The sequence below is a fragment of the Momordica charantia genome, assembly GCF_013281855.1.
Source record: "Momordica charantia cultivar OHB3-1 chromosome 2 unlocalized genomic scaffold, Mcharantia_2.0 BLBB01000002.1, whole genome shotgun sequence".
NCBI classification, from domain to species: Eukaryota; Viridiplantae; Streptophyta; class Magnoliopsida; order Cucurbitales; family Cucurbitaceae; genus Momordica; species Momordica charantia.
Genome location: NW_028275160.1, coordinates 6,984,327 through 7,009,630, shown reverse-complemented (window position 1 = coordinate 7,009,630; position 25,304 = coordinate 6,984,327). Strand labels below are relative to the sequence as shown.

At 35.1% G+C, this 25,304-nt stretch overlaps 5 protein-coding genes and 1 pseudogene across 11 annotated transcripts; 3 read left to right on the top strand and 3 right to left on the bottom strand.

Moving 5' to 3' along the window:
- The first annotated feature begins 84 nt into the window (after positions 1–84).
- Positions 85–876, top strand: LOC111015446 (auxin-responsive protein SAUR23). Its single transcript, XM_022290472.2, has one exon. It carries the CDS (start codon positions 192–194, stop codon positions 486–488), a length of 297 nt encoding a protein of 98 aa, XP_022146164.1. The 5' UTR covers positions 85–191; the 3' UTR covers positions 489–876.
- Positions 877–2,028: 1,152 nt separating this feature from the next.
- On the bottom strand, positions 2,029–6,961 carry LOC111015447 (auxin-responsive protein SAUR21). 3 transcript variants are annotated; one of them, XM_088120517.1, is made up of 4 exons: positions 6,822–6,922; positions 6,706–6,742; positions 3,439–3,568; positions 2,029–3,035 (listed from the first exon to the last, which is right to left on the bottom strand). In XM_088120517.1, the coding sequence occupies exon 4, from the start codon at positions 2,481–2,483 to the stop codon at positions 2,190–2,192; it is 294 nt and encodes a 97-aa protein (XP_087976643.1). In that variant the 5' UTR covers positions 2,484–3,035; positions 3,439–3,568; positions 6,706–6,742; positions 6,822–6,922; the 3' UTR covers positions 2,029–2,189. The 3 variants fall into 3 exon arrangements, with proteins under 3 accessions (XP_087976643.1, XP_022146167.1, XP_022146165.1); XM_022290475.2 differs by lacking the exons at positions 6,706–6,742; positions 6,822–6,922 and adding an exon at positions 5,195–5,328 and having other exon boundaries at positions 2,029–2,557; positions 2,669–3,035; XM_022290473.2 differs by lacking the exon at positions 6,706–6,742 and having other exon boundaries at positions 6,822–6,961.
- LOC111015409 (auxin-responsive protein SAUR24 pseudogene) lies at positions 3,738–5,328 on the bottom strand (annotated as a pseudogene). 2 transcript variants are annotated; one of them, XR_015789198.1, is made up of 2 exons: positions 5,195–5,328; positions 3,738–5,113 (listed from the first exon to the last, which is right to left on the bottom strand). The product of XR_015789198.1 is annotated as an auxin-responsive protein SAUR24 pseudogene, transcript variant X1 (transcript). The 2 variants fall into 2 exon arrangements; XR_015789199.1 differs by having other exon boundaries at positions 3,738–5,107.
- LOC111015450 (auxin-responsive protein SAUR21) lies at positions 5,050–5,488 on the top strand. The gene has a single exon (XM_088120518.1). It carries the CDS (start codon positions 5,050–5,052, stop codon positions 5,341–5,343), a length of 294 nt encoding a protein of 97 aa, XP_087976644.1. The 3' UTR covers positions 5,344–5,488.
- Positions 6,496–11,066, top strand: LOC111015437 (calmodulin calcium-dependent NAD kinase). 2 transcript variants are annotated; one of them, XM_022290463.2, is made up of 9 exons: positions 6,496–6,801; positions 6,876–7,052; positions 8,187–8,410; positions 8,511–8,575; positions 8,721–8,942; positions 9,123–9,252; positions 9,585–9,907; positions 9,998–10,142; positions 10,531–11,066. In XM_022290463.2, exons 1-9 carry the CDS (start codon positions 6,792–6,794, stop codon positions 10,801–10,803), a joined length of 1,569 nt encoding a protein of 522 aa, XP_022146155.1. In that variant the 5' UTR covers positions 6,496–6,791; the 3' UTR covers positions 10,804–11,066. The 2 variants fall into 2 exon arrangements, with proteins under 2 accessions (XP_022146155.1, XP_087976637.1); XM_088120511.1 differs by lacking the exon at positions 6,496–6,801 and having other exon boundaries at positions 6,909–7,048.
- An 879-nt stretch (positions 11,067–11,945) lies between these two features.
- On the bottom strand, positions 11,946–24,154 carry MRL1 (Pentatricopeptide repeat (PPR) superfamily protein). Of its 2 annotated transcripts, none has more exons than XM_022290462.2 (19): positions 23,741–24,154; positions 22,441–23,179; positions 22,064–22,295; positions 21,795–21,858; positions 21,570–21,714; positions 21,335–21,450; positions 20,701–20,829; positions 20,353–20,526; positions 20,075–20,239; positions 19,660–19,800; positions 19,060–19,159; positions 15,810–15,918; positions 15,635–15,726; positions 15,188–15,278; positions 14,736–14,967; positions 14,531–14,623; positions 13,524–13,572; positions 12,931–13,024; positions 11,946–12,725 (listed from the first exon to the last, which is right to left on the bottom strand). In XM_022290462.2, exons 1-19 carry the CDS (start codon positions 24,059–24,061, stop codon positions 12,491–12,493), a joined length of 3,321 nt encoding a protein of 1,106 aa, XP_022146154.2. In that variant the 5' UTR covers positions 24,062–24,154; the 3' UTR covers positions 11,946–12,490. The 2 variants fall into 2 exon arrangements, with proteins under 2 accessions (XP_022146154.2, XP_087976636.1); XM_088120510.1 differs by having other exon boundaries at positions 14,736–14,962; positions 15,195–15,278.
- Positions 24,155–25,304: the final 1,150 nt, after the last annotated feature.

The window sequence follows — 25,304 nt, the reverse complement described above, 5'->3', positions numbered from 1 at the left end:
GAGACACCTAGCTGCTAGTTTTCAATTCTCAATTCCTTCCCCTTTTTAACTCTATATATACATATATCAAATAAGTTGCCAATATCCACTTGAACCTCTTACACATTCTTGTTTCAATCACTCCAATTTCCCTTATCCTTTCACAAAACTATCCGAAATCACGCGCTGTCTTACTCGAACCAATTTTAGACATGGGAATTCGGTTGCCTTCGATTCTCCTCAATGCCAGGCAAGTTCTCAAAAATCACGCTATTTCTACTAGCAACCAATATGATGTTCCGAAAGGTCACATTGCAGTCTATGTCGGAGAAATCCAAAGGAAGCGGTTTTTAGTTCCAATATCATACTTGAACCATCCTAAATTCATGGATTTGCTCAAGAGGGCAGAGGAAGAGTTTGGATACAATCATCCTATGGGTGGCTTGACAATTCCCTGCAGAGAAGATGCTTTCATTGATCTCACTTCAAGGCTACATAGCTCTTGGTAGATTATGTAAAAAGAGAAGTCCCTTCCCCCACCCCCAAGTTTTGCCTAACATTTTTTATTTCCATTCTTAGTTTGACAAAGTAGAATCTCATTGGATAAGTTCTTGTAAATGAGGGGATAGAAAAGGTGGTTAGTTTGCCTCTCTTCCTGAATGTTATAACATGTATAATGCTACCTTGGCACAACTAAAAACGGAGTAATAGAAAATTACACTTTCTCATTCATAAACTTCATGCCTTTAATTTATGAATTATGTGACATGAGCTCTTTGTATTTTCTCATCTTACTGTGCAACATTCGACAAAACTCGAGCGTGGAGAATTTATCATCAAAATGAGAACTGAGATTTCTATCTATCACCAGACAACAAAATTAAATGGGATTTTGACACATCAAGCCAGATGTATAGGTAAATAAATAAATGGCTGAAAGAAAATAGTGCTGTCGTAGGCAGCTGATTCCAGCTATACAAGTTGTTCAAAGTAGATGCAACCACTCTATTTAACAAAGTAAAACATGATTACAACCTTATAATAAATATTTTGTCCTTGCATTTCAGCAATGTTCCATGATTTACAAGGAGTTCATGTACTTTGCTACTGTTTCCTTTGATTTACAGTTTGATGCATTTGGTAGCTCTCTTGTCCCTTCTCAAACAGAACATTGCAACTACTGATTATGCTACAAATTTGTCATTCAATGGAAAGTTCATCTCATTGAAATTGGTTCTACATTAATAAAAGCCAAATGTTGGACAAGCAAATTTAGCAATGGGGATCTATTTGCCATCTCTGATTCTTCATGGCAAAGCAAATCCTAAAGATGCAATAAGTTTCACCAGAAACCAACTAGATGTTCTGGAAGGTCATTTTGCAGTTTAGATGGGAGAGATCCAAATAAAACGGTTTCTGGTTCAGTATCGGTTGGTTTATTGTTTGTAAATATTAGCTGTAAATATTTAAATTAGTTGTAAACATTAATGGTTTATTCTTATTTCTTTTCTTGTATTGGGCCTTTTTCCTTTCTTATTCCATCCAAATCAAGATGGTATCAGAGCTAAACAACCCAAAAACTTTAGTTGATGGGTTACAGTAAGTTTAATCTTTTATAGATACCTTAACAGGTATCATATTTGAATCATCATTCATTCGCTCGAAGTTGCTGAGGAAGAGTTTAGTTTCCATCATCTACAAGGGGATCTAACACTTTTTTCTTTGCAAATAGAATGCCTTCCATAATGTGAATGAATTTCGTTGAAATTGTGAGAGTTCTCACCAGAATTTAATTGAAAAAATGTAAACAGATACATTTGTTCAATAGGTAGAATATTTGGTGTGATTGGAATGGGACCAATTGAACCGTGATAATGGAAGATAGTTTGCGATCGAAGTAACATTGGAAGGGTATCATTCGCTTCAATGATTTTCTATATGCGTGAAAAAAATCTCGTGCCCAGATATGTCCAAGTAACATTACACAAAAACATAAAGGAAAAACACAGGGAATTAAATAAACTGAGATTCAGAAGCTGAAGGAGGCAGTTTCTTAAAAAGAAAATGTAATTTCTATTTCTATATTCACATCTCTGCAATTATGAATCTTTCTACAACTAACTATACATTGATATTCTACTCCTCAGTTGTAGCAAAAAGAAAAAAGGAATTTTCCAAAACTGTGTGGAGGATTGTTTTTCCTCTCTCTTTCAGGAAGTATGCAGCCTAGAGGTGAGATTGATGAAGGCATCTTCTCTGCAAGGAATTGTCAGACCTCCAGTTGGATGTTTAAATCCAAATTCTTCTTCAGCACTCTTTAGCAGAGCTACAAAAGAAGGATGGTTCAAATACGATATTGGAACTACGAATCGCTTCCTTTCAATCTCCCCCACATAGACTGCAATATGACCTTTCGGAACACCACATTGGTTTCTAGAAGAAGCAGTCTGCATTCTGACAATTTGCTTGGCATTAAGGAGAAGTGAAGGCAGCCTGATTCCCATGTCTAAATTTGATTGAAAGGATATATGCTTGATGTGGCTCTAGATGTTGGGAAGTGTAGTATCTGAAGAAGGATCTGTAAGAAATTTGAGTTGGAGTTTGAAGCTTATTTAGTCTGTATTTATGGATTCAGAACGGAGACGTGGTGAGAAGAAAGGGCGTTCGATCGGTTCCAAATAGGACCTACTCATTAATGGCTCACATGGGGTTGCTCATTGGTTGGGAAAATCCACTCCATCATGTGTTCTACCTGCTGGTGCTGTGGACCCTCTTAATCTAAAGCAAGAAGTCAAGGAAAATTCAAAACCAAATGCCATTTCCAGATAAACTAACCTGTGCAAGTCAATTTGTAAATAAGGTATTGTTGCAGACACCAGAAAAACAAGTGTCTCAAGCATGTCTATAATCTAAAAGGTTAATCGTTTAGGATAGTGAACACAATGCTTCTCCACAAGTTTGACTTATCTATAAGGAGACAAAGTCATGTTCTCCCTCATCAGCAATCTTTTCTACGTTGGCCCATGTCTGGTTTCTCCACTCATCTTGTTTATCACCTGTTGATATTATATAAACAGCCATTAAGATTTAATCTACAAGCAGGCCTTTTATGATACCAAAAGATCATAGGATCCCCAGTTTATGGAAGCAGAATATGAATTTTTCTAGAAAGTATCACTACTTTGAAAGACTATGGAAGTGTCAAAGAGTCCTTGTGGAAAGAGTTCTTCTCTTAGCGTTTGTCAAGGGACCAAAAAGCATATATGTTCATTTGGTCTACGTACTGAAACGGTAGAAATTCACAATTCAACTTACATTCTTAACTCAGCTTTCGTTTTAGTATTTGTTGATTCAAGTACATGAGGAATTCAGTCTAGACTTTGACATGTTGAAAATTTACAAAATAGAAACAGAACCATTAATATTGATTGGGTTTATTTTATAAGGCTGAGCAACTACCTCCAATTTGTTGATGAAGCTGCTTGTATTGAGAAAGATGAAAAATGTGCAACTATGATCACGGTTGCTGATAATTTCAGCAACATTCAATCCAAAATATGATTGCAGTTAACTCCATCTGCATTTTGTTCTATGAACACAAACAGAATATGGTCATGTTAATGGAATTTGAACATTTTTGTATGTGACGTATCACTTCTCTTCAATTTTAAACATGTACAATAACCATATACTTTTGCAGCATAGATAGCAATGAACACACAGAGTATCAAAGAATAAGCAAGAGAAACAAGAAGCGATACTGAAAATCTATTTGTATTATGTTCTGATAATTCAGTAACAAAGGAACTCATTACATTCCAAAATGCCTTAAGATTGGATTTCTATACAACATTCTAGCATGAGCCAGAAAGAAAACAAGTTAGGAGGAAAAAATGTGTCAGAAATTGACTAATGGCTCTTTCATCATCTTCATCCTTCAAGAAGTTGTAATCTAGAAGTGAGATCAATGAAGGCATCCTCTTTGCAAGGAATTGTTAGACCTCCATGTGGATGATGGAAACCGAACTCTTCTTCTACTTGGTTGAGTAGTTGTTGGAATGAAGGATGGTTCAAGAACGAAACAGGGACCACAAATCGCTTCCTCTGGATATCTCCCACATATACTGCAACATGACCTCTAGGAACAACATCTGACTGCTTCTTGGTAAATCCCAACTGCATCTTTAGAATTTGCTTGGCATTAGGAATCAGAGATGATGGTAAACGAATCCCCATTGTTGAATATATTTGCAATGGTAGAAAGACCGTAAACAGATCTGAAGTTTAGCCTTGATTGGTGTAACAGAGTTGTGGGATATCGAGTTCAGACTGGTACTTGGAAACTCATTCAGGATTTACATTTATAGAGTTGTGAGGAAAGAAGTTGCCTGAGCATAAAAGCGGGTTCCCTCGGTCGGTAGTTTGACAACTGAGAGGACCCGCTTCAAATGGCTTTGCTCAGCTCACAAGAATCATCCCTTCCCATCTCATCAGGCCATTTATTCCATTTAATTCAATTACCAAACCTTGTTCCAGTGGATTCCACATCGAAACAGATGGCCTTGTATGGAAAATCTAAAAACAAGCCAACATATCCATGTGGTTGGACTTCCTTGCTATAGGAAATTGCTTCACCATTGGACCCAGCTTCTAGGTGAGAAGTGACTTCACATGTACTCAAATGCATTAAATCGGATCATATCAACATATCTCAGCTTTTATTTGATTCACAACTTGGTTTGTGAAGTTAATGAGGATTGGAAAGCCTGTCACATGGTATGTTGCAACACATCTTCCAAGATATATTGGCAAACTTGGTGAAATTTTCTTGGCCTCTTGTTATTGGAAATAGTGGGACCAATGAGAAAGTGACTGAAATCCTAAGAGCAAACCCATGTGAGCCATTGGAAAAGTAGGGCCCTGCTACACATTTTCTGCCTTCCCCTCCAGTTCTCAGTTTATAAATATACATCGAAATAACAGCCATTCTCATCAAACAAGTACTCCATTTCCTACTTCAAAATCCATTTCAAGCAGAATACCAATCGAGATTTCGATAAAATTTCCAATATGGGAATCCGTTTGCCATCAATTCTTCTTAATGCCAAACAGATTCTGAAAATGCAAGCTATGTCTGCCAGAAATCAGTCAGATGTTCCTAAAGGCTACATTGCAGTTTATGTGGGAGAGATTCAGAGGAAGAGATTTGTGGTACCTATTTCGTACTTGAAGCATCCTTCTTTTGTAGATCTGCTCAATAGGTCAGAAGAAGAGTTCGGATTCTGCCATCCAATGGGCGGCTTGACGATTCCGTGCAGAGAAGATGCCTTCATAAATCTAACTTCTAGGCTGCACACATCATGAAAGTTGAAAGAACAAAAATGGAATGTTACTGATCACAGTTTTGCCATTTAGAGAAAAGTAGAGCTAGGATAACACTGTACAGAAACTTAGTTTGAGCAATGGTACTTACATTTTTCTCATATGAAAACTTTCCCTCTTCAGCTCATGAATTTCAATTTTTGTTAGTTACTAGTTTTTGCTCTTGTTGCTTTATAATTTCATAACTGAAGGGGGCTGCCTCATAATTTTATAAGTCATACATAATAAATAGTATTAAGTAGAAAAGTTCACATTCGGTTGTATCAAAATATTTCCCTTTTTGATAGTTTATGAAGAATTCAGATCACCCAACTTTAACAATCAACTCGCTGTTTTTGTCACAAAAAAAAAATAAATAAATAAAGCTCTAATTGAGAGAAATGGAATGATACAATAGGGCCAACAGAAAAAAAATGGCCTAGAAAAACAACAGCCTAAAAAAGGAGCTAAATTGGAACAAAACCTAACAAAACACAAAATAGCTCAATCCAATAGAAAGATTTCCCTTCCCTGCAATCAACTCACTCTGACATTTCACTAGTATTATATTCCATCATGACAGAAAATTCTTCGTTATTCTCTTCAGCATTATAGTGAAAACATATTATCTAAAGAAAACAAGTTTCTCTGAAATTTGGAAATTAATTATTTCATTGTTTTACAATTATTTTATATAACAAAAGACACATTTTGATAATCTAAATGCAAAAATACAAAATCCACATGCACTATAGGATGTCTGAGACATTTTTGGCACAAAGTTCTTTATAAATAGATTGTCAAGAAGAAAACTGCAATACAACAAACAAGTTCACCAAGAATTCTACTTCATATCAAGTCAAGATGAGTACCTAATTCCAAATTTTATCAAGTTGAGACGATTACATTATTTGCTTGAATTAAAAAAAAAAATTATTAGATAACACCACAAAAATTGACGAATAATTACTGACCACATATTAGTTAGTGGTTAATAAGGATGAAACGTTTAACACCACAAAGAAATGTTGACTATAAATAAACAATTTCAGATCACATAACATTTGTAGACATAGAGATCTAGCTCCACGCATTTGTGTTTAGCCTATAAATAGCCATTGATAATTCTCTTTTTCTTCTCTCTGTTATCTTCAAAATCTACACAAAAAAAGCCCCAAAATAGCAAATCAAGTTCCACCGATTGAGAAGCTCAAAGAAAAGAAAAAGAGATAAAGGTTCCCCATTAAAGGCAAATTGATGATCTTATGCTTATACTCTCACTACCAATTTCGACGTCTGTAGACAACTAACACAGAGTTAAAATGCAACCACAAGAAAAATTCAGAGGAAATGAGCAGGATGTACTCGTCATCACATCCCTCTTCTCTCGATCGGTCGCAACCTAGAAAGAACATATTCGAAGTTGCAGCCATTTCTTTGAATTCACAAACATGCATAAAGGTAAGGTGTATGGAATTCACCTTGCTTTGCTTTTTTGGACGGGTTTTGATTTGATCTGTGATGATTTTCTTCAGATAGTAGCAACAAACCGAGTTTTACGCAGATACTATGGGCTTCTTCAATTGGCCTGCTCTTCGTAGCGGCAATGCATTATCGTATTAAGAAGCTACGGGATCAGAGGATCATCCCGCGCCTGAAAGTTTCGGATACGGGTCGCGTAGAAAAGCTCGAGAGCTTTCACCATTATGTAGGTAAAGATGATACCTACGTTCTTTTCATAATTTATATGAGCTGGTTCGATCTGAACATTAACCGTCGGGTGAAGAATCCACTCATGACCTCATTATCCCAAATAGATATCTTAACGGTTATGATCTTTTTTATTAGACATAGTTAATATTCACACGAGTAATACTTCCTTCTTTTATTTATTTAAAAAATACGAGGTTAGAGATTTTGACGTTAATGATAATAAATACATTATTCCATTTATGTTCAAATTAGTTAACATTTAGAGAATTTGAATTCATGACCACTTAATTAGATAAATGTCAATTATTACTGAATTAAATTTGTGTTAGACTAGTTTATATATTTATTAAATGTAATAATTTTGAAAATTTAAATCATAATATTTTTAAAACTATTTTTCTATTAATTTTTTTAATAAAAAATCACATGTATAATTACGTGATTAAAAATGATTTTAAAATTTTCCAAAATTATTTATAAATGCTGGCAAAATATTTCACTCAAAATAAAAGTGATTTTGACAAGAATAAAAGTATTTCAAGACAAAATAATTCTAGACACGCCAAAATTACTCCCAAATATACCCTAACAACAAATAATTTAGGGTGTATTTGGGCTAAAATCGCTCTTGTTATTATCAAAATTATTTATCTTTTCATTCGTCATAATTCTTAAGGGTGTCTTTGAGAACGATTTTGGTTGATCAAAATCATTTTTGTCATTGTCAAAGTCCTTGTTCTTTACTTTGAATATTTTTGTCATTGTCAAAATCATTGTTCTTTACTTTGAATATGTTTGACAAATTAGAAAATTGATTTTAGGAAAATTTAAAATTATTTTAATGGATTTAATATATTTTATTTTAGAAAATCAAATTATACTCGAACCAAATCTTGTTTTTTTTAAAACATTTATATTAATCGCTCAAATTATGATTTTGTAAATCAATTATACTTGTCACTTATTTATCAAAATCACACCTTCTCTGTCACTGCCGCTCTTAAATTCGGCAACTTTTTTACAACTGATCTTCATTATCGTTCCCATCACATATGTATTCAACAGTCTATCAACGAATTAATGTATGGTTGTTTGTGGTAATGATTTATCTTTAATTTCTTCTCCGCCTTCAGCAAGGCAAATGGGATTCAAAGATATAAACGAGTGCCCACATCTCTGCAAGTTGGCTTCTGAGTACATAGCCAAATCCGAAGGGTGCGAAGATGACATCTATTCCTTTTTCTCAAGTGAGCTGCACGCAGATTCCCTCTTTGTGAAACTCGTGGAGGAATTCGAACGATGCATTCTCAGTTATTTCGCTTTCCATTGGAACCAAACCGATATTATGGTTAGCCAGGTAACCGTAGGTTCCAGAAGGTGTTTGATAAAATGTTTCTGAAGTTATCAATTGAGTTTCTCGATTGTATTGTGTGTCTTTTTTTGGTTTGTCTGTGCAGATTTTGAGTTCTGACCATCAGGAGCCTAAGAAGAAACTCAGAAGCATTGTAATGGCTGCAACCAGGTGGGCATCTTCATTCTTCTGAGCTTTGATTATTTTTATGGGATTAAAGAATCAATAGCAATCATGAAAATGGGATTTTAGAATCTTCAGTTCATACTTGAACAACCATAACTTACATCACAATAATCTTTTGTGACATTGGTAGGGAGCAGAGGTTTGAGAGGGTAACGAAGAACCTGAAAGTTGCAAGAGTATTTACAACTTTAGTTGAGGAAATGAAAGCAATGGGACTCGCATCGACCGACGACTCTCAATGCACAGAGGTGATGGCTCCGATGGCTCTTGCCGATAGAAGTCCAATGCTCCTCTTCATGGGCGGCGGAATGGGGGCGGGCAAGAGTACCGTGCTTAAGGACATTCTCAAAGAGTAAGAATGTTCATCTTGGATTGTGAAAATGATGTCAAATTTCATCAGCTATAGCCAAGTAAATTTGGACCAATTATTACAAGCATTTAAGCATATAGAATGCAATATAGGATGAGGGTGAAAGCTACAAAATCGTAGAAGAGATGAACTGATTCATTCTTTTGGATGAAAATTCAACAGGCCGTTCTGGGCAGGAGCATCTGCTAATGCAGTTATAATTGAGGCAGATGCATTTAAAGAATCAGATGTCATTTATAGAGCTCTTAGCTCAACTGGTCACCATCATGACATGCTCCAAACTGCTGAACTGGTATCATTTCAGCTCTAAAATCTTCATTTAAGATCATTCCAAGCTTTTAGATTATCTATATATGCATAAAACTCTGCTCTCTGTGGCTTAAGTTCATAAGATAATGGTTTCATGATATTGCTAAAACTAATTATCTGCAGTCTAAAATGCAAAACTGACCTGAAGACACTACCTTTTCATTTGGCGTTTTTATGAACTTCTTGTCCCTATAGGCCATGGGATTAGGTCTTGAAATCTGTCATGAATCAGATATTCTTATACTTCACTTGTGAGCCTTGCTGCGTTCTTTTTTATCCATCGATGTTCTAATTTAAAACATATATTTCAAACAGGTACACCAATCATCCACAGATGCAGCTTCATCACTTCTTGTGACAGCACTGAATGAAGGACGAGACGTAATCATGGATGGAACATTGTCGTGGGTACCATTTGTAGTGCAGACAATTACAATGGCCAGGAACGTCCACCGTCGACGTTATCGAATGGGAGCTGGCTATAAGGTTGGAGATGATGGAACTGTAACGGAAAACTATTGGGAACGAATAGAAGATCAAGAACCGGATCAAGTTGGAGGCAAGAGAAGAAGACCATACAGGATTGAACTTGTTGGAGTTGTTTGTGATGCTTATTTAGCTGTTATAAGAGGCATAAGGTACTAGATAAAACTTTTGAGATTTTCTTCCCCTTCTCTCCTCCTCCTGAGATAACAACTGTCTAAAGTTGAATTTCTGAATGTAAACAGGAGAGCTCTTATGTGTAGAAGAGCAGTAAGAGTAAAATCTCAACTGAAATCCCACAAGAGATTTGCAAATGCATTCTTAACATATTGCCAATATGTTGATAATGCAAGGCTATATTGCACCAACGCTTTGGAAGGCCCACCTAAGGTACCTTGGGAGTTTCTCATAAGTTTTTGGTTATCTTTTCTGTTTTTTTTGTTGATCTACGACTCGCTTGAATAGCCATTCCATTTTTAGTTTTCTTATTTTCAAAATTATGTTTTTTTTAAGTCACGATTTCTTTGGTATATTTTCACCCTCCTTAAAAACACATAAAGTCTCTGCAAATTTTCAAAAACAAAAACTACTTTTTAGTTTTCAAATTTTGGCTTAAATTTTGAAAATAGTTTAAAAAGTAGATGCAAATCAAAGAAATACCTGAGTGAAAGTTTACGAGTTTAATTTTCTAAAATAAGAAACAAAAAAAAAATGGTTATCAAAACGGATCTTAGTTAGTGTTGTGTGTTTATTGACTCAAAATCATTTCTGTGTGAAGTTCATAGGATGGAAAGACAAAGACAAGACACTGTTGGTTGATCCAGAAGAAATAAAGTGTCTAAGAACCGTAGGGAGCTTAAATGAGGAAGCAAACTCCATATATGAACTTTATAGAAAACCTAACCCTGTTTGTGAAGCTGGATCAGTTTGGAAAGACATTGTGTTGTCACCTTCAAGGATAGCCATCCAACAAGAGCTCAAATATTGCATTAAGAAAGTTGAAAGTTTGAAATCTTTAGGCCAAAAAGGAGCAGAGTTTCTAACTTCCTAACTTTTCCATGATGAGGCTAAGTAGACCTTTTTCTCTTTTCTTTTTTTTCCTTTTTCCTCTTTTAATTCTTCTTCACAGCTGAAGGCTAATATTTTTGTACATGTTGTTGGGGATGCATTAATTTTATATAGATGAGGCTATATGTAGAACTCTATTTTCAATACAAAGCAAGAGGAATCCTAGAAAGAAATTTATAATCTCCATTTATGGTAGAATGTAATGGACAATCCTTTTCATAAAATTCTCGATTCTTTTATTGTTTATATATTAGTATGTATCCTAATCTTGTTTTATTTCAAAATATGTTTTCAAGTGAAAATATATGCTTATTAGAACGCTGATGAATTATCAATAATGAATTGGATGTCTCCTGAACCAAGAGCTTCATTTCTATCAGATTATTTTTGTTAAAATAAATTAGACCTTGAACAAAAATAAAATATCGGCATTAAGAGTATTTTTTATTGCCTCCCATGCATAAGACTACTTTCGTAAAATCTAAGGCATGTTTTAAAATCGCTTGATTTCCAAAAGGTTTCAATTCATAGATAATATTTAATCATTAGAGAATTTTTTTTTTTTTTTTTTTGAGGAATTAAAGTTAAGAACTTTAAAGAACCAAAATAATGCAAATTAAATAACTTCCTTCAACCAGAATTTGGGTAAAATCAAACCATAAGAGATATTAGACTGGATTTATGATTGTATAGCTTGGAGTTATGAAATCAGCCTATATGAATTTATTAACTCCAACCTAGACTTTTAGAACTTGTTTCTTGTACCACACGGTCCTTCCAAAAATTACAAATTTACATAAACTTAGATTTTTATAACTCATTCCTTTTCATAAGCTTCCAAACTTCGGGTTTTCACCTAAACTTATTAAAACCATGAGTTAAGCGTCATTAAGCAAAAAAAATTATTCAAGAAGAATAATTTCGATAGCAACTGGAAAATAAACAATGTCCATCAAATTTGGCCTCATAGGTTTAGCTTTCATTGAACTAATAATTACACTAAAAGATGCAAGAAACAAGAATCATGACTCCATTTCCTCACTTGACTGCATACTAGAGGAAATAAGAAGAAACATACCAGAATTTCTTCTCTGGATCCGGGTGTTTTAGTGGGCGAAACGGTGGTTGGCAGAACAAACTCATGGGTCTATAAATTTTAATAATAGTCTACATTTTTACATCTCATTCCAAAAATAGATGGAAAGAAGGATTAACAAATTTATAAAGTCGTCATATGTTTTTGCATTACAAAATTTGACAACCATTTCGTATATATAATATAAAAATTACCTCAGGAAAGGGCGGGAGAAGATCAATTCAATACGTACTTTGGTGATGAACTTCTAGACCAGAAATATTTTCGGAGATGCCCAAGCATGATAGGTCTCTGCAAATTGATCATCTCTTCTTCCCATGAATTTGCCACGAAACCAAAAGCTCTATACCGCATCATATGTCCCCATCAACTAGCATTGCTATTGAGAGAACCAACAGCCTACTATTTATTTATTCTAACATTTATGAGGAAGATCTAAAAAATGCAGCTGGGTTGGATTAAAGTGGTGTGGAAGGTCACTGGTTTCAATAATTTCTGTCATCCGCTTATGGTAGCAAAAGGCTTCTTCAGACATTCCTAAGCTGTCTTAATGTTATTGCCTATGCTTACCTCTTTAATCCAATGATAAATTCCCGGTGCGAATATTGCGCTGCTGATGGCTTATTCCTTTTCTTAGACGCGAGTGAATTGAGCTGAACTCTCCTGGTTTTCCACTTAGAGAATCGGAAAGTTTTGGTTGTAGCCATCTTCTCAAGGCTAAACCGTTGATTCTGATTTTCCCATGTGACGCATTCCCCTGGTAGGGAAGTCTGAGCCTTCTCAACAATGCCGCAACTGCTTGTCCAACCCTGTAGACCAGTATATTTTGGTTAATTATATGATCGTTTCATCCGTGTGAAAAGAAAAAAGTCTTCCAGAGCATCTAACAAGCTGAGACTTCCGTTTAGGTGTAAGGATTGGTAAGTTGCATACTATTTTAGAACTACTGGCTCAGAATGCAAAATAAGGAGGTAAAAGAAACCAAGTTTGATTTCTTAAGTTTGATGTTTTCACCTTCCTGCAAGGTTGATGGTCCTCTCCCCCTTAGAAGAGGTAATTTGTGTCGTCTCAACTGGCAGTAAGATCATGATGTTCGGTAACTTTGAACCTGAAGAAAAGAAATTTAAATTAGAATACAAAAATCATTAGCCAATCATACCAAGTAGTGTTAAGTGTCCCTCTTTTTTTTAAAAAAAAAAGATCTATTTTTCCTTTGAATCGATAAGATTTCATACAGTAATTTCGACACAATAAATTATTGTTGTCCAAAAATAATGAAGTTGTAAGAGATTTTTCCTTCAATATTTAAATCAGAGATGCAGAACTCCAGGGGGAAATGAAGAAGAGAATACTTCAAGGCAAAAATAAAAGAAAATCCTAGAAAACATCTTAAAGTTTAGCCTCAAGGTGATGATAGTTTTCCGTTTGATGGCCAGTAATACTAGGAATGAAAGAAGTGGGTAAAATCCATTTGATTTAGTGATAATCTCATCAAGAAGTTGAAAAAATATGGATGAACTTGTGTTATTGTAAACAACTACACATAATAACCGCGTGCAACGGTAATTATTAGAAGATAAAAGACTGAAAATGTGTATGCTATTTACCAGCAGCAAGCCGATGTTTGAGACCTTTCAAAACTGTCAAGAGGTAAACCTGGCAAGATTTTAATAATAACTTCAGTCACGTACGACACTATTTGTGAATTGCTTCTCACACATCTTAAACACATTCTACTGAAAATAAATCACATTCAACTCTGCTGCCGAACAAATAAATCATTAATAATATATGAAACATCATATTTTTGTTTCTTAAACTTCAAGTTAAAAGATTCCTATTTGGCTTTTAAGTTTCAAAAAATAATTTTGGATGATTTCAGAGCTTTGGTTTCAGAGGAACCAAAGTATTTTTTATGACAAACGAAAGCATTATTTGGAGCGTTTTGGTATAGCCGAAATTCAATGGTGTTCTCTTTCTAGTCTATTTTTGCACTATTCTATTAGTGATATTTATATGAACCGGGAAGTATTTACTTCCTCTCTTTATGATTTTCTTTCTTTCTTAATTCACTCCTCTTTGGAGTTTGGAACATTTTTCCTTTCTATTCATCGATGAAAAGTTTGTATATTGTTAACAAAATAGGTCTTTGAAGTTTAAAAGTATCTTCCTCGTACTTTCAAATTTGTGTCTAATAGGTCTTTATTAAACATTTTCTAAAACTCACGGCTGATAAAAACTGAAAGATTAGGGTCCTATTAAACCTAAAATTCAATTTTGTGTCTAATAGGTCCGTAAATTTTAACAAATATTGAATAGTTCAGGGACCCACTAAGCATAAATTAGAAGTTAAAGAATTTATTGGATACAAAATTAAAAGTTCAAGACCTATGGGATACTTTTAAGTTCAATGACCTAGCACTTTAAAATTGAATCTATTACCACCACCCTAAAAGTTTCTCGACTAAACTTGTAATTTAACATTTTACCTAGTATGAAACAATTCCATAGGTTTAAATAATTTCGAAACACAAATACATTGAAGTTATCAATTACCTCACAATCTAATTATAACTGGCAGCTCCAGTATTGCAAGGCAAAGAAAACGTCTTACCTCAGCTGTATGAATCTGCAACTCCTTGACATCTACAACAATAGGATTTCCTTTGAGGGATACAAATGGAGCAACTCCAAGTGAAGCAGCTTCCTACATTTTGTTGGGGAGGTAAATATAATAAGATAATCAGATCTTTCCAACGATTTAAGAATTTGAACATTTTCGGTAAGACTAGAAACGAGCTTCATATATTTGCACAGACCTCCAACAGCGAAAATGCCCGAGGGTCATATTCACCAAAGCCATGTATAAAGGAGCATAGATTTGAAGATCTTGGTCTGTCAACACTAACTCCTATGTTTTCTATGAGTTCATTTTTTAAGGCAGGATCATGAGGAATTTGCAAGCAACCCAAAACTTGAGATAAAACTTCAATGCTGGGAACAATTCCAGCTTCAATTATTTCCCTGTACACCATTAAGGCCTGTGCTGTCCTGAGGAAAAATATTTTGAATAGTGAATAATCTCACAAATTACACTATAGTATCAATAGGTAGAGTCGTATATGATAGCTAATATTACAGTATCATGAGATGATTAAATAAGTTTTTATCAAAAAGAAAAAAAGATGATTAAATAAGTAGTTAACATGCTATTTTCGGAAGACTACAAAACAGGCCTAGTAAATGAATTACACAAGTCAAAGAGTCATACCACTTACTATCTACTTGTGGCAGTCTAGAGTCAAGAGAAAGGAGTGGTCTGTCAAGGGCAGTGGGCTCTGAAATTCTTCGTAAGCACATGCCTTTGAGAAGATCAAATGAAAGCACAGTCAAAAATACTTGAAAAAACAAGAAAAAAAGCTCACCAATTAAAAGTGACTTTTCAGACGATATAAGCCAGAAAATATTCTTGAAACTCGGGAAGGTTGGGCATTGGGACCAGAGTCAGAAAAAGTATTTAAAATTCATGATAAGTTGAAAGGACGTTCATTCTTTTATTTTTTCTTTACAATCAGTAAAATCCATCTGAAAAATAATTGTTGTTTATAACAGTTGGTCAAGAGACTAAAACAATTAGGAAATTATAAAATTGAAAAGATGTGCAATTTTTATGGTAAAAAAAACGGAAGGCCTTGACATTGCAATCCTATTAACTTACCAATTATGCATCTATACATAATTAATGTTGGCACAAGCCCATCCTCTTTGGCTTGAGAGAGGAGCATGAGAGCAATTTCTAAATCATCATTTCTGCAGACAATTGAGAAAAAGATGCAATTGAGAATAAGGATTAAATAATGTCATTGAAACAAAACTAAGCCAGTTGCACTTACTTTTCACTTGCCGCCATAAGTATGGAGTATGTAATGTTGTTAGGGTAGAGCCCTGATCCCTTCATTTCAGTCATAATATCCATAGCCGTTTGTAGTTGTTCCCCATCACCTGTCGGTGAAATTCTAATGTTATCCTTTAGAATCAATGCAAATTATTTTTACTGTATGTAACAAATGTTAGTCGTAGTTAATTGAGTTGTTGTTTAGCATCATGTGACTAACTTAATTGTTAGTATTTAAACAGTGAACTGTAAACTATTGTTGTAAAGAAAAATAACATTTCCACAACAGCTTAAATTAACAATCATATACTAGAATGCAGTATAAGGGCGTGCTAACCTCTCGGCAAGCACTTTTAACTCTCATTAACTCTGTTAGAGTATATATTAGTATATTTTATATTTTTGTATTAATATTAATTTGTCATTTACCTTCTCCTTATAGGATTAGGTCAACCTTGTATATTTGTCTATATATATAAACTTTAATAATGAGAATACATGACATTGGATTCTCTCCAACCTTAGTCTCTACATGGTATCAGAGTTCTAGGTTTCTAGGTTTCTTGCCCATTAGGGTTTTGATGCCCATTAGGGTTTTGCGCCCATTAGGGTTTTGTGCCTTAAGGTTTTTGTTCATTGCTATCCAACACTCGCCGCCGCCGCCGCCGTTTGCTGATTTGCCAGTTATTTTTTTCCAATTGCTATTCGTGGGTTTCGTCTCGCCGTCCTTCGCACCTTCGTGGCGGTACGCTTCCGTGACCGCCAATCTCCTTTACCCCTCTGGTTGTCGTGGGGAAGCACTTGAGGTTTCTGGTTTCAGAAAACACCTAATCCGGTTTGGTTCCAACCGTTTGATTCATCTGTTTTGTTTGGTTCGGGTGGTTTGGTCTGGTTCTGTCGTTTTGTTCAAATAAGTTCGCTTGTTTGTTATGGCTGAGAAGAAATCAATCGTAACTTCTGAAGTGATCCCAATGATATCAAAAATCACATAACACAAGTTGCATGAAGCACGAATAGATTATTTGTCTAACAAGGTGGGCATGATTAACATATGTGCACCAACTTGAGGGGGAGTGTTAGAGTATATATTAGTATATTTTATATTCTTGTATTAATATTAATTTGTCCTTTATCTTCTCCTTATAGGATTAGGTCAACCTTGTATATTTGTCTATATATATAGACTTTAATAATGAAAATACATGACATTGGATTCTCTCCAACCTTAGTCTCTACAAACTCCAACCCAAGGAGAGTCAACCTGTTTTCCTTGGCTATCCCCATGAGTATAAGGGATATTATGTTATGCCATGAGCACTTATATGTCGAGCATTTTTCTACATGGGTTTTACGTCTTTTTCCTTTTGCATCAAAAGCCCTTTCTTCAATCTCACCTACTCAGCAGTCTAGCCCACTGCTTTCAGCCTTGTCTTATCAACTATCACTTCATCTTCTTCTTCCTAATCTCTAACCCTACCATCTGTCCTAATTAATTTTCCCAACCCTCAGAAGCCACTGAAACCTCACAAACTGAACCAATTACCTCAACATCTCCTATTTTTTCCTTCCCGCCGGAATCTGAAAGCACTTCTAATAACCCCCACTACCTGAAGGTTTATAGTACTCACCCAGGGCAGACTAGAGCTAAATTTGGGATATTGAAGAAAACAGTCTTTATTGCCAGCTCATCCATCCACTTCAATAATAAGGAACCGACTCCCTTAGCAACGCACATAAGCTTCCTGTTGGCAGCAAGCAATAATTGAAGAATATCAATCCTGACTTAGGCAAGGTACTTAGAAACTCAATCCCTTACTCACGAAAGCTAGAAACTGTCCCTTACCCACTGAAAGCCATCACCTGTAAATGGGTCTACAGGATCAAATATACCCTTGATTGTAGCATTGAGTGAGATAAGGTTAGGCTCGTTGCTAAAGGATTTAGTCAAGAAGAGGTTGACTATGAGGAATGGTTAGCCCCTTAAGAAATCTACCCTCAGAATTCTTCTATCAGACTGCACAATTTGATTGGCCTCAGTCAATGTGATGTTAAAAATGCAGACTTGCATGGTGAGTTACATAAAGAATTGTATATCCATTGAATGTTTCACATTGCCTATTTCTCCACTACAGATTAAATTTGATATGGCTCGTCTTTGTTCCTTGAAGTACTTCTGAGCTTGGAAAATTCAAATTAATAAAGCTGCTATTTTTGTGTCTCAATTTAAATATGCTCATGATATTCTATGTTGATTTGATATGGCTTGTGTAGAACCATGTAAGACACTCTTAACTCCCACGATTCTAGTTGACTCTTCTAAGTTGTTTTCTCTTGATGAAATCTAGATTTTGCAGAGGAATGGCTGGTGCAATATGTAGCTTAACTTTCACAATGCTAGACATTTCTTGTGCTGTCAGTAGAGTTTCACAGTATATGCATACCCCTGTTTCTACCTAGGTCATCGTTGCTAAAGGAATTCTTTGATATCTGAGTTGCACATAGGATTCTGAGCTTTAATTCAAGAAGTGCAAATCAAATTTCTCTGAGTTCAAAAAACTTTTAGATTCAAACTCCAACTGAGCTAGGGATCATTTAGATTTATGTTCTACCACTGGTTGTAGTTTTCTTGGGCTCTAATCCAGTTTCGTGGTCTACTAAGAACCACATACCATTCCTGGGAACCCAACTGATGCTGAATACAAGACATAGCTGCCACTGTTGCTGAATTATAATGACTTCGGCTGATTCTCCAGGTGTTTACAGTTTTGAACCACCTAAAAACTCAATATCCAACTAACATGGTACTTCCTTCTCCTCTTGAGAGTTTTTTGTTCGTGCATATACTGTGTTAAAAAGATGATTATAATGCAATTTTTAGTCACTCTGTGGCTCTTGTAATATTTTTCTCCCTAATTATTTTTGTAACAATTTATTTGCTATATTTCACAAATACAATAATTAAGTCCTTGACATAAAAAGGTAGGGAATAATTAAAAGATATGGAGAAATCAAGGATATGGTTTTTGGATTGATGATTCCAATGAGCCAAGAAAAAAAAATAAGGACCAAATGTCAAAATACAAAGACTAGAAATGTATTTTAACCAAAAATATATATATATATATTAGGAGAAATTTAGAAAACCAGATTGAAAAAAGTGATGATATAAGGCTTATGATTAAGAATGATAATCATAACTAACTTCTACCAGAATATTGAGCATAGAAGGTAGCAAAAAGGGGACATACACAGTGCAGTTATTAGTGCATTCACAGTTGAAACAGTAAGCCTCAATTTCATAGACTTGAGATCCTCATATAGCTCCAACGCCTTCTGCCAGTTTTTAGCCTGAAACAATGATTGGGAAGTTCTTTTATTGTCACAATTAATTCTGTGAACACGGAAAAATTTCATACTTGAATTTCACTCAGTAGTCAAATATAAGAGCCTTATGGAAAAAGTATGTCGGTGCTAATACAGCACAGAAGCATAAATAGAACAGCTCCAAGTGATTGCCGTGCTCTGTCAAAATACACTTCACATATTCATATCACCAATCAGTATCAGATGTGTAGAAAAAATGATTGTAAGATCCTTACAATATCACTTTTTAAGTCAGAATAGAACTCGTATTATTTTCTAAAAGAAAACCCAAAAACAAAACAGAATATCAAAACGCAACAAAACAGAAAATTAAACATTTCCAGGCGAGAGAGAACCAATGCAAGTAGAGTGTAGAGAAAAGCATTCAAGCGACATGCATAAAATCTGGCCTTTTTGGATGAACCTAAAAATTCCTAGCAGGCTAGTCAATATTGAACAAAAAACAAGAAAGTTTTCATACGCACATTGCTACAGGCACCCATCAATGAACTATATGATACAATGCCGACATGTATCCCTAGTGACCTGGCTTCTCCTAATATTTCAAAGGCAGCATCCAGCTTACTAGCATGTCCTGCTACATCTATTAATGCACTGAGAAAAATCTGCATGAAACATTAAATACTAGTTAACACCTGCATGTATGAATCAAAAAGCAGCTGACACAATAGTGCAAACAAAAGACTGCCCAAAAATAAAGAACTATTTTTCTATCCTACTCACACTTTATAGCCGGAACAAGTTGGTTAAATAATCTTAAATTAAAACCACTCTAACACAATTATTCAAAAGGAGAGAATCTCAGACCCTAACTTATCGTCTATTCTGAATCATTCATGATCCAAGCAAGATGTACAACACCATCAAAATATTACATACCTCATCAGGTTGTACTCCGTTCCTGATCATATCTTGATATACACTGGAAGCAAACTCCCAATCACCAGATTGACTACAACAGTTAACAGCAATGGTGTAAACCTCTGGTGTGCCCTTAATCTTATAATCATGGATCATCTTATACACTTCTCTTGCCCGATCAACCTATAAGAAATGCATGATTTTTCAACTCTTAAAACTGATATCAACAACCAACTGGAGAGAGATAGAGAGGAAATTAATGCTGCAGGAAATCTTTAAATTTAATGAAAACACACCTGACCAGCATTCGCACATGCTTTAATCAAAGCACCAATTGTAATATGGTCAGGCTCTATAGGATGTATCTCAGCCCCCATTTCTGCCAGCACATCAAAAGCACGATCCACTGCTCCTGACTGACCACATGCAGTGATAAGTGCATTGAATACAACTCTGTCTGGCTTCACGTTCTACTGCACAGAATATCTTATCAGCAAGAATCCTTCTTTTTGTTAGAATACAACTTGAACATTCAACCATATGATATAATGTGTTGCACGCCTTGTTTTCACATCGATATATACAAGTAACAAATAAGACCTTATATAATGAGAAAAAGGAACAACTAGATATGTGTGTCTTACCTTTGACCTCATTATTCCATACACGCCAAATGCCTTGGCCACTTGACCTGCTCTGGCACAACCATCAATGAGTGCCCCATATGTGTGAACATTAGGTTCCACTCCTGCATTAACCATCCCGTGGAATACCTAGAAGCAACAATGTCACGCAATCCAATGAAAATGGGAAACTCATATTGAAACATGAAAAGCTTCATTCAAGTTTCCGAAAATGAATAGGAGGAATAATTTCAAAGCACTATTCCGTAATTAAAAAAAAAAAAAATCTTGTTTAGTATTGGAAGTAGTTGAGATGTTAGCAGAATTTCAGAATGTATGATGTTCACATTCACTGCTAGCAGAATTTCAGACTGATGGGAAAGAAGTTGGTTCAGTGGATGATTAAACTGTCATTGTTTAAGTAATGAAAAACTCAGTAGGTTTCTTTCCTAATAGAGTTAAGTTAAACGGCAAAAAAAATTTAACAGGAGGGAAAAATATTAAATCCAAATTCTAAGTTCTAGATGACATAGCAATAAATCAAAAGAAACTTCTTTGTTTATAAGAAAATACATATTGAATGACATTGAGGAAGCCCCGGTGAGCTAGTTTAACGAAACCTAAGAACAGGAAACCAAAATGAAAGATAACATACTTCAAACATTGCATCCACTTTTCCACTTTTGGCACATGTTGAGATTAAAGTAGTGTATAGTTTGCAATCTGCTTTCATTCCAGCCTCCTGGACAAGCCGCACAACTTGAAAAGCTCCTAAATTTACAATGCATAAATTATGCACCCTAAAAGAATAATGGTAGTAAATAGTAGAAGACTCGAGCTCGTTTCCAGAAAGAAACAGTTAAATGATAATAAAGAATTTATTAACTTACTGTCAGAATCTTGAGAACTTGCACACACAGACATGAGCATATTAAATGTACTCAATGTGGGGTTTGGAATAAATTTGGCGTACTGAAAAGCTTCCTGAACCGCCTTTTTACTCTTGCATATATTGAAAAACTTCCCATGATAAAACTACAACCAGAAAACTCGTTAAGTTGGATACTTATAGTTCAGATAATAAAATCTAAAATAAAAAGTTATATACATTTTACCTTATTCATATCCAATAAGCCATCTCTTTCCATATCTTGAAGTAGTTTGATACATTCCTGCAACCTGAAAAGCAATAAATAAGAAATAAGTGAAAAAGATTTTCAGAAATAGTTGAGCACACATATGAATACAGACTCCTACCATGATTTTTTTTTCCTATTTTCGTTCATGACAAAATAATCTTCATGTATATCTTCAACCATACAACATGATACAGCGGAGGAGAAATATTGATTGCACCATACATGAAAAAGAGAAACAGGCTTACCTTCCACCTTTTAGATATTGATTGTAGACTTTAAATTGATCTACATGAAGATTTTTCTTATGGACATGCTTCCCATTTGGATAGGATAACCCATTGACAACCTCTCCTTTATGCTGACTGGGTTCTTTTCTCTCCACGTGTCTTGAAATACTGTTGCCTCCTCCAAAGTTTTTTCTGTTCCCAGAAGAACCTTCCTTATTTCTTGCAGCAGGTACTTTTCGTTCAACATGTCCTGAGTTGTAAAAACAGATGCTCATGAATTGAAATATGGAATAGGGAGATGCAAAGATTTTAAGGAAATAATGTTGGGATATAAGAAAAGAAAATCATATTTGCTGCAAATTCAAATAAATACGGTAAAGCCATAAAAAACTTACGGAAGGCATTATCTGAAATTTGAAGAGAATCCTCTGACACTAATTCTGCTCCTCTCGAGATGCCGTTAATTGTCACTGAAGAAAATTTTTGATTGTATGAATGAGCAGTACGAGAAGAAGTTGCTGTTTGACTGCTTGACTGCGTATCTTCATAGAACATGTAAATATCTTCTCTTGCCGGTTCTTCAATTAGAAAGTCAGAACTGGTTAGTCTTTCCTCTTTTAGAAGCTCACTATCTGCTTTAAAATGTTGAGTCACTTGATTATATACACTATATAGAGGACCAGCAACAGGTGGAAGCTGAGTTGTATCAGCCACAACAGTCAAGTCAGAGTGGGATTTGACATGAGACACCTTCAGTTGCAAGTCAGTCATGTCATTGGCAAAAACAAGAGGCTGCAGGACGCCAGATTCAAATATATCAGAAATAATAGAAGGATCTGTTGCTTCACGTTCATCTGGAAATAGAGAATCGCTATCTTTAGAACTAGTAACTTCAGAAATAGGTGGCTGCAATGTTTCAGTGGTGCTAGCCTCATGTGACAAAGAAGATTTTTGAAGCTGCAGAACTGTCTCTTCTTCCCCAGAATAACCCCTCTCTTCAGTTCTATCCATTATGGCTATGTTCTGCTCTAAAAAGTCGCCATGATGATCCCTAAAGCCCATTATCTGACCATCAACGGACCAGTTGATGCCTCTACCTAGTTGAGATAAGGCAAGCTTTGGAGACTGGGAACCCTGTGATTGGCACAAGATGACAAGCACCATAAAACATGTTATCTCTACTATACTATGACAGGCGAGTCTTTCAAATAAACTAAATCATTGAACCCATGAAAATCACAGTATTCAGGTTACATTCATATTTTACGTATGAGACTTTGAAAACCATGATATGCTCCAAACTTAATATACTATATTTTATAAATCCATGTCGTAAGAAAAAGCATCTTCTAAGGCTATTTAATTATCAAATATTAGGAACAATGGTGCTGTTAAATTCATCACACGAGAATATCAATCAACCTCCCACTGAAATGCTGCTATTGGTAGCAGCTGGTAATTGATCCATCTCTCGATCAATCCAATTATCCTAATTACGTATCTTCTACAACAAAACACAACTTAAAAAGAAAAAAGCAACGCGAGATAGACTACAAGAATCACTCTCTCAATTGTCACCGTACATCTTCCCAGTGCAGCTACGAAGACGGACAATCAAACATGCAAAAAAGCATTTACGAAATTGCGAACGAGAAAACAAAAACAAAGTCCAAATCGATTATTCATTCACCGTACCTCAGCCGCATTCTTCTTCCTCCTATTGAAGTTCATGTAGATGAAGGAGACAGCAGAGAAGGTAACCACAGCGACAACGATGAGCACAGGATTGGAACTCAAAGTAGCTCGGAAGATGCATCTCGGAGACTGAATGATAAGGCGAGCATTCCTGCAGCGTTTTCGGGAGCGGAGAGCATCCGGCGGGCGGAGATTGTGATCGCAGCCAAGGAATCGGCGGCGGACGAAGCGGAGCCGGGAGTGGGAGAAGGAGGAGGAAGAGAGAGGGAGGCATGGGTTGAAGGTCAGTGATGGAGGCTTGGAGGAGAAGGAAACTTCCATGGGAGGAGTGAGGAGGAGAAATGGAATGGGCTGAGTTGAGGATAGAGAGGGGGAGGAAGAGGAGTCGTTGGGTGGGAGTGTTACCAGTGGTAGCATTCAGCTTGCTTTCTCTTGGTTGGTTTTTTTTGGCTGATCCACTTCGTGCTGACGTGGAATTTTCATATTTATTTTTTCTTTTTGGGGAATGGAAACGGTTTTGTTTCCAAGAATTATTCTGTGTCTGTTACCACAGGAAGGATTGGGGAGGAAATAAAACACAACAAAACAAATCGATCGTATTCTCGAAGCTACGGGATAGAACTTCAATTTTGAGCCATTTCTTCCGCATAATTTTTTTTCTGGTTAAATTACAATTTTAGCCCCTTTGTAGTTTCATTCCTTTTTTTTTTTTTTGACAGAAAGATAAAAGACGTGAAATTTTGAAAATAGTAAAAAACTTTTCCTGTTTAAAAATCTTAAGTTTTCCGGTACTCAAAAAAATTTTTAAATTTTTCCTTATAATTTTTTTTAGTACCTTATAATTTAGGTTTAAATCGTCCAAACTACCACTATCATTTACCTATTAAAAATGTATCTAATTTTTTCTATTTTTTCCTCCCACCTAAATTTTAATATAGCCAACTGACACATTTAGCGAAATAAAAAAAATACGAAAATGAAACTTTTAGTCTTTTAGAATGAAATGGACTAAATTATAACAAAGTCCATATTATATGGATGAAAGTAAAATTTTTTAAACTGTGAGAAACAAATTGTAACTATTCTCAAAAGATAACAAATTTGTAATTTAATCTAACTTAATCTAAATTTATTTTTTTAGTATAAAGTGAGATATGAAAATTTGAATAAATGTCATTTAACGTTGAGTTATGTTCACGATGGCGGTTTAATCTATAGTTTTTATAACAAATTTATAGTATTTATCTCTAATAGTTTATTTTTTTTAGTACAACAAAGAGGAGGGAAGAGATTTAAATTTATATCCTCTAATTAAGAGACACGTATCAAATTATTCTTGTGCTAAACTAGTGGTTATGCTATCACGTGGGTTCGATGATTCTCCTTCATTCTCGAGCTTTAATGATGTCATCGTATAATGCACAGTGGAAAATCTAGGAAAATTAAACCTCCCGAGTGAAAGAATATAATTAAGATTTTTATCTAACAATCATATCATAACGTCCACTTAGCTCTCTCTAACCTATTTGACACAGACATCTCATCAAAGGCTATACTTGTTGTA